This window comes from Cottoperca gobio, chromosome 1 (genome assembly GCF_900634415.1).
Source record: "Cottoperca gobio chromosome 1, fCotGob3.1, whole genome shotgun sequence".
NCBI lineage: Eukaryota > Metazoa > Chordata > Actinopteri > Perciformes > Bovichtidae > Cottoperca > Cottoperca gobio.
This window is the reverse complement of record NC_041355.1, coordinates 6,395,810-6,409,515: the sequence shown is the minus strand read 5'-3', so window position 1 is coordinate 6,409,515 and position 13,706 is coordinate 6,395,810. Positions and strand designations below refer to the sequence as shown.

General features: G+C 40.7%; 1 protein-coding gene across 1 annotated transcript; it reads right to left on the bottom strand.

Annotated features, from left to right (window-relative positions):
• Positions 1–774: 774 nt before the first annotated feature.
• On the bottom strand, positions 775–11,758 carry LOC115014503 (PDZ and LIM domain protein 3-like). The gene is made up of 7 exons (XM_029441413.1): positions 11,586–11,758; positions 7,103–7,254; positions 6,463–6,547; positions 6,182–6,369; positions 4,111–4,238; positions 2,001–2,112; positions 775–1,202 (listed from the first exon to the last, which is right to left on the bottom strand). The coding sequence occupies exons 1-7, from the start codon at positions 11,676–11,678 to the stop codon at positions 1,013–1,015; spliced, it is 948 nt and encodes a 315-aa protein (XP_029297273.1). The 5' UTR covers positions 11,679–11,758; the 3' UTR covers positions 775–1,012.
• Positions 11,759–13,706: the final 1,948 nt, after the last annotated feature.

Here is a 13,706-nt window from a genome sequence, read left to right as displayed (position 1 = left end):
TATACCTGCCAATAGTTTCTGCCACTGGAGGGAGAATGTCCCCTGTCCTGTCACACTTGACCAGAGCGGACAAGGTTACGCAACCTCATCAAATCCACGATGAATCCTACATCACTCCGGTGGCTCAGATCTTTATGTGAAAATTAATCTTGTATTGGCTTTTATTTATTTTTATTATGGACGTGACCTGTGTGGGGGTATAAAATGACATTTTAAAATGACCGTGGTTAAAGGCTCGCCACAAACCACCAGTGCACATGTAGCCATCACTGAGGTATATCCAAACACATCTTTTTAAATTGAGTTCAATGTCTGTGAGTTCTGATACCTCAAGTTTTTTGGAACCAGAAGTGACCCGAGGGGGTGGAGCTAAGTACAACCAAACACTGAGCAAATTTTAGGAAACCATAATGTTAGAATTTACATTCATGAACTGAAAACACACTGTGAAAGGGTTAAAGTTCACCCAAACCAGACCTGTCAATCATAAGGTCTATTTTACTCTAAATTGGACCATCATTTACAAAATAAACATGCTGTATTAAAGAATACTTGAAACTAGCGATTAAGACCATAAACTCATTAGGAAAATGTTTACTGAGGTAATAAATCAAGTGAGAAGGTTTCTCATAGACTTCTATACAATCTGACTTCTCTCTGGCTTCCAGTGGAGTCGCCCCCTGCTGGCCAAAAGAAATATAACCGGAGGTTTTCCCTTGGTTAATACCCACAGGTGGTGCTTTTCCTCTCAAGACTTCACATACAGACACAATGTATGAGTCAGAATGAGCAGAGGTCTTTATTGTGTGAGTGTCGTCACTTTAAACATGCAGGCTGTTCAAATATCACCTGTAAAATGTTCCTACACAGAGAAAACATCATACTGTCACGTTCAGAAAGTAAAGTGTATTCTTATCGAAATATTATTGCAAACAGACAACATCAGATAAACACATAGAACAGATGTAGATCTAGATGTGTGTACGTGTGTGTCTGAGTGTTTGTCGTGAATCTATGCAGAGGGGAACGTGGTGATGAGGTCGTGTCCCTCCGGTGGTCTCATTCTAGCGCGAGCGTGAGTCTCACAGTACAGCTGCCCCTCCACAAAGAAATAGCCCTTCTGTTTGAGGTTGACGTCACAGTCGGAGCACACAAAGCAACCAGGGTGACGATATTTGTCCCGTGCCTTCACCACTGTCCCGCTGTAGGATAAAAGACAGAGAGGGGGGTCACTGACATGAGAACACAACACAGACTACACCAATTTTAAATGGGATTGTCTAGTTATTCAACAGACAAAAACCACCTATCACAATCATTTTAAAGATGCCATAACAAAACAATTATAAAAATTCAACACATAGTGGCGTTAATGAGGTAAAGAAGAATCAGATTTGTTTCTTAACTGTGTACATACAAAAGCATCGCGGTAACTCTTTATAACCAAATACATGGCCATACCATACACCATAATGTAGTCTCAAGCAAATATATATGGAAGGAAACTTTTAAAGTGTTCATTAATGAACCATAAAAGATTACAGCATCTGTAACAGTTACTTTAATGATTACTTGATACACAGTAAAACATAAATACATCCTGAATAATAACATATGATATATAATTGCTGTGTGTTAAAAACTATTTATTACCTATTAAAAAGCAATTACAAATAATTCACAGGCTGATAACACATAATATATATTTATGATTAAAACTATATTACAATGCTTTGGATCATTTCACGCTAAAGGAAAAGTTTGGTTTATGTTAATGTGGTCAACGAACAAAAGGATTCCTATATTTGTTTCACAATGTATTTGTATAAGGCGTCTAATATACCGATTATAATAACGTATAGATATAATAGTGCTCATTACTATACAAGCTGTAGTTTGTGTTTGGTGTTGCTGTTGACTGCATTGTTTCTGTACTTGTCTCCGCCCTGTATGGAGCTTCTGAATGTGAATCACAGATGATCGTTTCTATTTTTACTCACACGATCCCATTCCCACACTTGTCGCAGACGGGCAGCTTCTGTAGGTTTCCTGTGGGCGGAGTTGGATTGATTGTGGGGGCTTTCACTGTCCTGGTCACAATGGGACGAGTGCCTGCCCACATGGGAGAGAGAAACAACCCTGCACTTATAATACAGGAGCACATTAATGAAAGCAACACTCAACACTCAAGAGAGTGCAAATGATGTATTGTATAGCTTTAACACTACACTACTTGAAAAAGAGGGACCATATTGGGGTCTGGCTTAATTACATATTGTGTCTGTTATGAGACCGGTGAGTCACACAGGGTCAAAATATTGCATAAATCATTTACATAACTATGTTATCTTCATCTATGTTGCCTGTAGCTTAACATACTTTACTGGAGTAGTTGTTTATGCTACAGTTAGCAGGTCATCAAATGAACAATGTGGTTCAGTAAATTCAGCTGTAGCGTAGGAGTTGATCGTAAGGTTGTTGATTCAATCAATAACTGCTGATCCATTTTCTAAGTCTGATATAAATAGTTTTATCTTCTGTGTTTATGACTTCAGAACAGGTGAAAAATCAAAAAGAACATTTCCAGAATAATCTTCATAACTCCATCTTCTAAACATAATCTTCATCTATATAAACAGGAGAAATAAAAAAGTACACAAAGTGCATTTATTATATGTTGGAAAGGTCTGTAGCATAACGGTCATGTTAAATGACAGTAATGTTACATAACTTGAAAATATGACTGGCCTATGACTGTTCTATGACTGCCTATGACTGTCCTATGACTGTCCTATGACTGAACTATGGCTGTCCTATGACAGTCCTATGACTGTTCTATGACATTCATATGACTGTCCTATGACATTCCTATGACATTCATATGACTGTCCTATGACATTCCTATGACAGTCCTATGACAGTCCTATGACAGTCCTATGACAGTCCTATGACTGTCCTATGACTGTCCTATGACTGTCCTATGACTGTCATAGGTCATAGGACTGTTCTATGACTGTTCTATGACTGTCCTATGACTGCCTATGACTGCCTATGACTGTCCTATGACTGCCTATGACTGTCCTATGACTGTCCTATGACTGGCCTATGACTGTCCTATGACTGAACTATGGCTGTCCTATGACAGTCCTATGACTGTTCTATGACATTCATATGACTGTCCTATGACATTCCTATGACATTCCTATGACAGTCCTATGACAGTCCTATGACAGTCCTATGACAGTCCTATGACAGTCCTATGACAGTCCTATGACTGTCCTATGACTGTCCTATGACTGTCATAGGTCATAGGACTGTTCTATGACTGTTCTATGACTGTCCTATGACTGCCTATGACTGCCTATGACTGTCCTATGACTGCCTATGACTGTCCTATGACTGTCCTATGACTGGCCTATGACTTTCCTATGACTGTCCTATGATTGTCCTATGATTGTCCTATGACTGGCCTATGACTGGCCTATGACTGTCCTATGACTGGCCTATGACTGTCCGACTTCAGCCTCTTGTGGCCGAACCGAGTATTACAACAACATACACGTGATCTGTTATCACAGATCAAAAAAAGGTAACTGAGAAAAGTTATGATGGCAATAATAAATAAAAAAAGTCATAAACACAGGACAGAAAACTATTTGGATTGGACTTGGAAAATAGATCACCAGAACTCCTCACTTACCTCTCAGGGCTTCCGTACAATAGTTTAACACCCTGAAAACCTTTCTTCAAATCTGAAGTATTTTGACTATAACATTAAATACTCATTAGTAAATAAGAAACAAAGTTGTTTATTAAGAGTATATTGAGTCCCGTCTAATTCAAACCAAATCTCTGATTTGAAAAAAACAAAACTAACTTTGACATACATTAGTGAATTCATGCAGAACCTCATAAATCATAGTCAAAACGCTGATTTAGAAAGTTTTCAGGGCCTTTAAAACATCTGTATGTGTTTCTATAGTTAGGCATGGCATCTTCTTGGCGGTCATTAAAAGTACAAATATTTCTCTGTACCGGTAATCATTTCAACCTTTTAAAACTTTTTTTTGTGTAGTGGAGGAAATCGTCTGCTTAAGATGAAGAGCTCACCATCGCTGTCAATAAAGTCCTGCAGGGCTTTGAACGAGCCAGACTGCCGAGGCTCCTGGGGCTCCTCCTGGTCTTTCTGCAACATCTGGTACACGTCAGAATCCTCGATACTGGTCAAAGTCCTGGGGCTGACACACACACACACACACACACGCACACACACACACACACACACACACACCTGGTCAGGATACAAACACAGATGCACACTCGATCCAGTGATGGAAGAAGTATTCAGATCCTTAACTTAAGTAAAAGTAATACCACTCTGTGAAAATGCTCCACTGCACGTCAAAGCCCTGCATTCAAAACCTTATTTAAGTAAAAGTATGCAAGTATTCTCTGTCGTATGTAAATATAACTGCTGCATTAATGTGCATTTTAATACCGTAGATGTTTAAGGTTGTGCTTTAACGCCTACTCTTTACATACTGTTGGGTAGTTTAATCTACAGCATTGCATCAAATGCTATAAGATCGTCATGTATTGAAAAAGTAAACTTTTCCTGAGAACAGCGCTGCTTTTAGCTTTGTGACCATGCATTTTCCAGCTGATCCAAGTTTTTATTTAATTATAGTTTATGAGGTGGTAGAATCATCTCCACCCATTAAGGAACATGCATGGTAAATTGACATAAAAAACAAACACAATCGGGAGATACATGGTTTGCACTGGACAGGACAAGTAGCTAGTATAAAGTTGCATACATTGGAAAGACTTGAGTAAATGTATTTCTATTCTACCACCGTCATTATCTATGACACCGCACTGCTTTTGTCTATAAATTGACATATGACTGTGACAAAAAAAAAACCCTAAATCAATTTGATTCATTCATGGCAGAAATGCTGCATTGCAATCCTAACTGCATTGGCCTGATGTTTATATAACCTCGCGGTGTAGCAGAGCAGGTGAGAACAACCAGCTGGAGATTACAGAGCTGCAACATGGCGACTCAACCTTAAAAGGAGAAAAAGGGGTTAAGGTGCTAAATGTGGGAGTAAGAACATTCATGAGCTGGAGCACATAGAGGAAAAGGAGAAAGAGGAAGTTGATTAATGAAAGACTTTATCTGCGTCTTACAGCATGCTGATTGAACGAGCTCGTTTTCATACTGTAAGAGTTTCTTTCCATAATCGTCCTATTCTTACAATTCCCTCTAGTCGGCCGGTTGTTTATGAATACACTACATGGAAAAGTAAAGTAGCCGTGTTCTATCGACTGACATGACTTAGGTTTGATATGATTTATGTCTTATTCAGAGTTTGTGGTAGAGTCATGGTCAGAGTCATTCCTGTAGCCTGTGGTAATATATTCTCAGTGTGACACACCATACATCAGGAAGCCTAATGAAATCCACATGAGGGAAGGGATGAAGACTAACGTACTGTAAGCGCATCGGCGGCCATATTAAGCAACTCAGCTGATGCCTTCAAACAAATTGAGTTACCGGCTGATTCAGGAGGCGAGTCTTGTAAAGAGCAGGTGGACTTACATTAATGTAACAACAACGAAGCAGAAAGAAGAATGGTGAGAACTAAATGTATTGCTGTGTATACCAGAAAACAACATTGATGGATGGAAATGGACCCTTTGCTATTCTTAGATTCTTACCTTGGGGGGAAATGTTTATTTATATTATTTTATTGGACTACTGGCTCAAATTCAGATATTAAAAGGAGTCATTTTACGGTGTTTTGTGACACTCGAAGTATGTATTCATCAGCCATGTGTTTTTTAATGATTGTGTGTGGCAAAAAGTAACTTTGTGCCCAAGTGAGTCGCATGACTTGCAATTCCAATTGTGGCCACTAGGGCAACATTTCAAGTCTAGCGCTGCTCCTGAGGATTTGAAGATTTGGTTCAATAGATATCAAATTTCATTTCATTTTGAAGATATCTCAGACCAACAGGTTGAATGTCAAACTGACATTACCATCAGTTTCTTTTGCCAGCATGACTATTAGCATATTTAACATACGACTCACATGCGGTTAGTTGCTGTATGGTGCAAGGCTTTGAAAGAACTTGACTGCCATGTTGAAGCTGAAGAGAGAGTGAGAAGCATCACCTCGTTGGTTTGGGAAGAACCAGGCCTCGGATCTGGCCCTCCATGGCGTCCTGGATGTTGCCTGAGGAGTAGAGGCCGATGGGGGTGTTGTAGGCTGAACTGACCACCTGATGCGTGTCATCGAGGTTCGCCGCCGCAACAAAAGGCTGAGCTTTCCGGTTGTGAGCAGTGCCGATAGGTTTAAATTCCTGTAGGGAGAAGAAGGGATCTACGTGATTATTGAGACAATGACGTGAAGCACAATGGCTTCAATAATCTTTAATAAGAGTCATTTTTCAAACCTGCCGCTCTGCTTCCAGGTTAATTTTATATTGATGAGTTTTACCGTCCTCCACAACACGTGGTGACCACAGTCTTGATTCATTCCTGGAAATATAAAATAGATCGTGGTCAGAAGGTCACCACCACACGACCGATAAACGGACTGTTGAATGACTCTCTCTTCTGACTTTCCTTTACTCTTATTTCTTCTGAATTACTGGAACATGTTCCAAAAGTATACACGTATAAAACACTCTTTGTTGACGACTGACAATCAACCGCTGACTATTGAAAGTAAACAATACTTTGTCTTACAGGATTACAAGGCGAAAGGTTTGGGAACCACTGCTGTACAGTCGGATACTAATGCGTTATGGAATTGAGACACATTTATCGACACTTGGAAACTACTGGACACAGTAAAAGCAACACGTGCACAATATGTAATCCAATACAACACTACTAACAGCAGGCATCAAACTCTATTTAGAATCGAATCAACAGCTGTCTGTTACAAAAGTGGAACAATATAAGCTTCACAAACTCAGAAATTATTGCACGGCTAATGTATTGCATTTCATTACGGCCTACGGGCAGGTGTTGCCTCTAATGTGTCCGCCATCTGTTTGTGAGCATGCTTTTTGTTTCTGCACATATAACCTTTCAACGGTGAGACTGAGCTGATTGGTCGACTCTTTTATCTTGTTCTGGGCGTCACAGTGCAGCATGTCTGAGGCCGGGGCTCCCTCGATGGCCATGATGACATCACCGGCACATAAATTGGCTATGGCCGCCTTACTGCCGGGTGTGATCTGGAAGTGAGCAGAAGATGGAATAAAGATACTTTATGTTGCTTCCTTTGCTAATAATCACCCAGTGGTACGTTGAGAAAGCAGAGGAAGTGATGATTTCAACAAAGAAAAAGAAGGAAGAGAACAAAGACGAGGTTAATCCCTTGAAAACGATTTTCTATATAATACATTTTGAGTTCCAACCACAAACATAAAAGCTTTGCCCAAATTCAACTGACACCTCTTGATGGGGGTCGTGAGAAGAAAACAGGGTAGTGGGGCAGAACATGTTAAAAACACTGATTTAGTAGATTAGTACAGGCGGCGAGAACATAGTCTGAAGCTTATATCTGTTTAGCGTTTCATATAAAATGTATTTTTGCCCTTTTAGTCAGTCTTGTATTGTATGTTTCAGCTTCCATGCCTCTATGTTATCTCATGTAATACGTTGCCATGTTGTGTGGAACAGGGATACATTTCCCCTTGTGGCACACAGTATATGATTTCCTAAAGTTTCAAGCAATTAATAAATATTTTCATCCACACACCAAATTCTGGAGATGTATATCTTCCCTCGTCAGTCGTAGAAATCTTCTAGCAATAAGCGTTTCTGGTATTCCGATTAAGGCAGAGATGTTGCTGGGTTACTCCAAACACAAACACTGCTGTAACTGTGCAGCGTTTAATCTGTGTTTCAAAAAACCTCAGTAAAATATTACATACTAGCTGCCAGAGAAAGACCAGAACACATGTGCAGCTGTCGTTTAGTAACCAATAACATGTAGAATAAGGATGAGACCAATGTAGTCTTTGCACTTAAACGCTTGACTGCATGTGGTTTTCTTCTTCCAGGCTATTTATTTTCAATTTATTAAAAGGTTTCCATACTACAAGTGTACGAATTAATGAAATATACTCTTCTAATAATTAGTTATGACATTAGAATAAATCCCAGAGCAATGTCTTCGATTTTTAGTCAGCCAGAAAACGAAAAATAAATGTTTTCCGTCCCTCAAATTCTATTCCAGCAGTCCAGGTGGGGCAGCCCTACGAACAGTTCAGGTCTGTTCTCTATCACTCGCACTTCATCTCTTAATACTCAACTGCAAGGCCCCTTCTTCATGTTCCCCTGCTGGGATCACAACTCCACTAAGAAGCCCAACTATTCAGTCAAACTCATAACATTCAGGCACATTCGTGACCTAAATCTACAAATTCTTCACCACATGCACGCTGCAAAACACTAACTGCACTCTGAGATTCAGATTGCCCTGGTTGGTATGCATGCGTGTAAACTGCCCGCCTCTTGTCAAGGAGATAAAGTAAGCATGCGCTGCTTCCCACTAAGTGACAGCATCCAGATGGAATATGTATTCTGCTGGCCAGGAAGTGATCAAGATGATTAAGAACGCCCAGAGAGCCACCAGGGTCACAGAAAATACCTAAGGAGGCAGCTTCAAACCCAGCCGAACATTCCCACTTTTACCCTACACAGGCCATGACCTATGCTCAGCCATATTGCATTACGGGGCATTGGAAACTTAGCTACACTGGGATGTTATATTGAAACTTGAATTAGGTCATCTGCCTATAAATAACTGTGGATGAAAGCGCTGAGGGGATGTCTCATGCAGCCAAAGAGGGAGAAGTCATTTAAAGTGTGCTGCCGTCTGACTGTATGTTTTACTGCTGGGATGTCTGTCACCTGAACCTGTGCACCACTTTGCTTTTTATTGGATTCCTTCGCGTCCATGCAGCTCAGTTGTCATGTCAAACATTTGTCTTTGTTTAAGTTACAGCCATCTTTTCCTTTTTCCATCCGTCTCTTTTCTTTCTTGCTTCTTTCCAACTTTACTCTTCTCTTCCTTTTTGTCTTTGCTGCCTTCTCTCTACTTTCTTTTCTTTATTATTTCGCTTGTTATCCTTTTTCATTCATGTAAAAACTTAATAAAAAGGGAAAAAGATAAAACTTAACTCTTCTGTTCTTCCCTTCGAGTAGTTACTTTGGATACTTGAGTACAATTATCGCCACGCAAAAATGATTGAGGTTAGGAATCAAACATGAAAAGAGAGAATCCAGTTACAGTAATAAGCTTTCCTAGAAGTACAGCACTGGGGAAACCAATCTCGCAGCTCACAATGTTTTCTGATGTGACTTGAAATAAAAGGTGTATTCCAGCAATCTGTTGTACTTAGATCTACACTCATCAAAGCTGGATCAAATGACTATGTGTAAATTAATAAAAGGGGGTCGCCCTTAGTGATAAACCCACAGAGAATGATCATCCGACTCTGCAGCCAGACAGTTTTAGAATCTAACTGGTGAACGTCGAGGAGCATGTAGCTGCTAAAGAGTCAGATATTTCCCCGAGGAGTTACTGGAGACTAAAACAAACACAGCTAAAAAGGAAACACTCCCAATGAACGCTGACATTACTCTGTATTTGCTGGATGTCAAATGCAGCCTGTTGCTCTGCTACCAAGTGGCAACCCCTGATGACATCACCAGGGTTATTTTCTCAGACTTAACAGAAGCTTCTCCGGAGCCACGGGAGACTAACTGTTCCACAGGCTCAGTAGTGCTTCCCATGACATGAAGATCAAGTAAACTGATCTTAAAGGCTGGTGTCTGCTGAAGTTGATTATCATCACTCGTGTTTACTTTCCTCGACCAACTGGGAACATCAGCGGGTCATAAAGAGGAGGATGTTCCGGACCAAAAATGGCAGTGAAGAGAGACACTTGAAGGCCGAGGCTTCACTGCAGCAACAACTCCTTTTAATGCGTCTTCATAGATGGTGAACGTAAAGTGTTGGTCAGATGTTTTGGAGCTTCTCACTTTCTTTTCTTCGATGAACTTCTCTCTTACACTCGTGCGTTAAAATGCACTCACATTTTAACACATTGATTCTTGTATTGCTGCTCACATATCGCTACCCCTCCCAGATTCCTCCCCCTCCTCGTCCATCCCGGTCTTCTCTCATCACAGTGTCCGCTAACACAACAGGTGTGGGGTTTTTGGACGGAGCCAGAGGTTTGGAGATCTAGCCACTAGTTCCTGAGGTGTCCCCCTAAATATAGATAACCCCAACAGAGCAGGATTACTGGGTCTCCTCACGTCTGATCCTGTGTGACATCAGGGGCACAGCAGGTCTTCTGTCTTTCTGGTAATTAATTAGTGTGAGTTAGTGAGCTTTAGATGTGCCGGTTGGGGGATTTTGTTACATTAGCTAAGCTAGGCTAACCCTCTGCTAGCCCCAGCTGTACAGTATATACAGACATCCGAGTGGTTTTAATCTTCTCATAGGAAAAGATGAATAAATGTGTTGAACTCCTCTAAATGGAATAAGTTCTTGGCAGTAACAGTCTGTTTTTTTCTCTCCCTATGATTCAGTTGTTTAGTGGCACTTTGTAACAACAGGAAATACCATATTAGTTTTAGGAAATCTTCCTCAACAGATGAAGATAAATTCTAACTCACCGATCTCAATCAGCAGTCGCGACTGTCTAAACAGTTTCTTTAGTCTCTGTCTAAAAGTAATTTGTTTGTCTCAATTATCTGGGATTTTGGGCACTGCGAGTTCTCTTTGGATGAATAACACTTATGTTTAGTTCAACACGTCATCTCCGAGCTCGGCCTGTGCCGTCAGTCTGCAATAATGACAAGCTGAGTGATGCTGCGTGTTGACCTCAAGCTGAAGTTTACTAGCTTCTGAACAGCTGCACCGTTACATTAGACATATCACATATATACACACAGTGACACTCATCATATCCAACCGCTGACAAATTAATGATACTAGGTGTTGATTCGGCTGTCAGCAAGATTGTGTGAAGGATTTAAACAAGTTTGTCCAAACTCATAAAGTGGATTTTACACTTGGAGGATTCTACTTTTTCTTTTTCTTCCATATTTCTCATCAGGTTTAATGAACAAACTGTGCTCTCAAATCCTCCAGTCTCAAATCCACTCAATGAGACATTTCTGTGTGTGTGTGTGTGTGTGTGTGTGTGTCAGAGTACAATGTAAGCTGCTATTTGTATCTAAGCCTCTTGCATTTACTGTGGCACAGGTGCAAGCCTCATACCAGTGCAGACGGACTGTTTCTAGAACAAACCCTCATGGAAACACAATGTTGACGCAAATGCAAACACTGACTCCTCTGGACGGGACCACCGAAGGATTTAAGCACATTCACATTTTACACATTTGACTGATGTCAAACCCAAACAGTAAAGACAGTAAAAGCTGCTGACGGGGTTTGTTTTGAAGTTATTGAGAGAAACAACATTGTTGAATCCTTTACTTCTTTTCTTCTGTTGTTATAATAGAGACACTATCACTCACTCACCCTGGAGATGGTCAGGGGTTGGTTGAAGTCCTTTCCTCCCGTCAGGCGAAACCCCCAGGGGGCTGGACCGTCCAGCACGACACTGAGTGGCATGACCCTTTAATGTCTCCCCGCTGTTCGATAACAACAGCACAGACAGTAAACTGCTCGCTGCGGGGACCAAAGTTTAAGAGCAAAGGAATATCAAAGTGATGGAGATTTGGACCCGTGTGGGTGGGTGCAAGGGGGCGGAGAATGGACAGACCCCACCCCAGGAGTGAAGTAATTGGTCAGATTTTGGGAACTGGCTCCCAGACTGTTCTACCAGCTCTTGCTCGCCAGTTTTCCTATTTTCTGTTGAGCAACTTGTTACTTATTTTTCTTTCTTTCTCATTCTATCTCCAAATAGAAAGTGAAGTTTTTGCCGCTTAAATCAGATGCAACCAAAGCTTCAGTCGTCCTGAATAAACCCAGTTTTGGCTCATGGTGTTCAAGTACCTACATGGACACTTGTAGCCCCCCCCCCCCCCCTCCCTTTCACCGCTTCTCATCCCTGGGCAGCGAGCAGCCCGGCTGGCCTCCTCTCGCTCTGGTTGACAGGTCTTGCTGCTCCTGTCCTTATTTGGTCAGGAGGCGCTGCTCCACTCCGAGGCCCTGGACGTCCCACAGGCACATTCCATCCGCTATTGATCTGGACGGGACCCAGGACTCTCACCTCTGAGCTTCTCAACAATCCACTTTCAACAAAGTTCTTGACACATCCTCTCTCCTTCTCTGTGTTTATAGCAGGAACTGAGTCTTTCTTGTCTGTTAAAATAAGTTATTTCTAAATCTCTCAAAAAGATTTCCTCTTATTCGCTGTGCTCTTTGGTTTATGCTCAGTGTTTTATTCCAGCCAGCTGAGGATATGTTTCTCTAGTCGCCACATACCTGTCATATCTGCATTACATCCAAAATTACAATAACAAAGAGCGAACAAACTGTGAGTGGAGCTTGTTAATCTGTGTCAGCACTGACACAGATTAAGTTTTCCATCATGTAAATGAATCAAAGTGCCAGTTCAAACACTTGGGCAATTTAAGAATCACACCACAAAGTCCATCAACTGCGTAGAAGAGCGTTGAAATGCAATTATTTTAAAGTGAACCAGTTTCATGGTTTGTTTCTGCAGTTACCATGACGATGTAACTCCCTGAAGTTCACGATGGAGCGTTTATACTCTACATGTCTCTCTCTCTTTGCAGACATGTAAGAGTCTGTCTGCATTACGTTTCCTTTCACTCTCTCTGCCACCAACTACCACCCTGCAACAAAAACATGCACGCATTTATAGCATACATGCTGTAAACACTGCCACAGTAATATGTGCTGTCCCTGTGTGTATGCTTTACTTACTAAACCAATAAAAGAGACATTAAAATGTACCTATGCATGCTATTTTTTTTTAAATGATTTTCTAATTTTAGGCTGCAAAGGTTGAATCAAGATTAACATTTACATGTACAACAATGTGTAACGTTAACTTTTTTATTCATTCATTATATTGCATAAAAAGCATATCACTAAAACATTAAAGACTTTTAAAGCAGTGTTTCTTTGCACTGTGGTTGAACGTGTGTTGCACCTGTAACCACACCAGACAATGATGTCACGGCAGTACTGACCCAACCTGGAGTACACGTACCTCACTGCAGCGAGCGGAAAGGTTAAAGGACAAGTCTGGTGATGTTTTATATTTTTGTTATCAAAAAAAACCAACTAAAACTAATAATTAATTGATGCCATTAACAGGTATCGTTTGTCAAAGCCACCGTGTCACTGGACGTGCACTGTAGTTTATTTTCTCGCACATTCACCTTCCTGTTGCCATAAATACTCACAGAACATTGTATTAATCCACAGCTGAAAAAAAACTACAAATACTATATTTAAAGTTGTTTAAGAAACATTTCTCAACTAGTGCCAAGCAGTTAAGAAAATTACAAAACAAAAGTACTCCGAGATTAATACTAATTATTATTGCTTTCAGTCTTTGTGGACAATAAGAAATACAATTAATCGGCACATTGCGGCCTTCTACTGATCATTACCGCCACCAACTGGCCACATGAGGAATTGTGCTTGGGCTGAAATGAAAGTGGT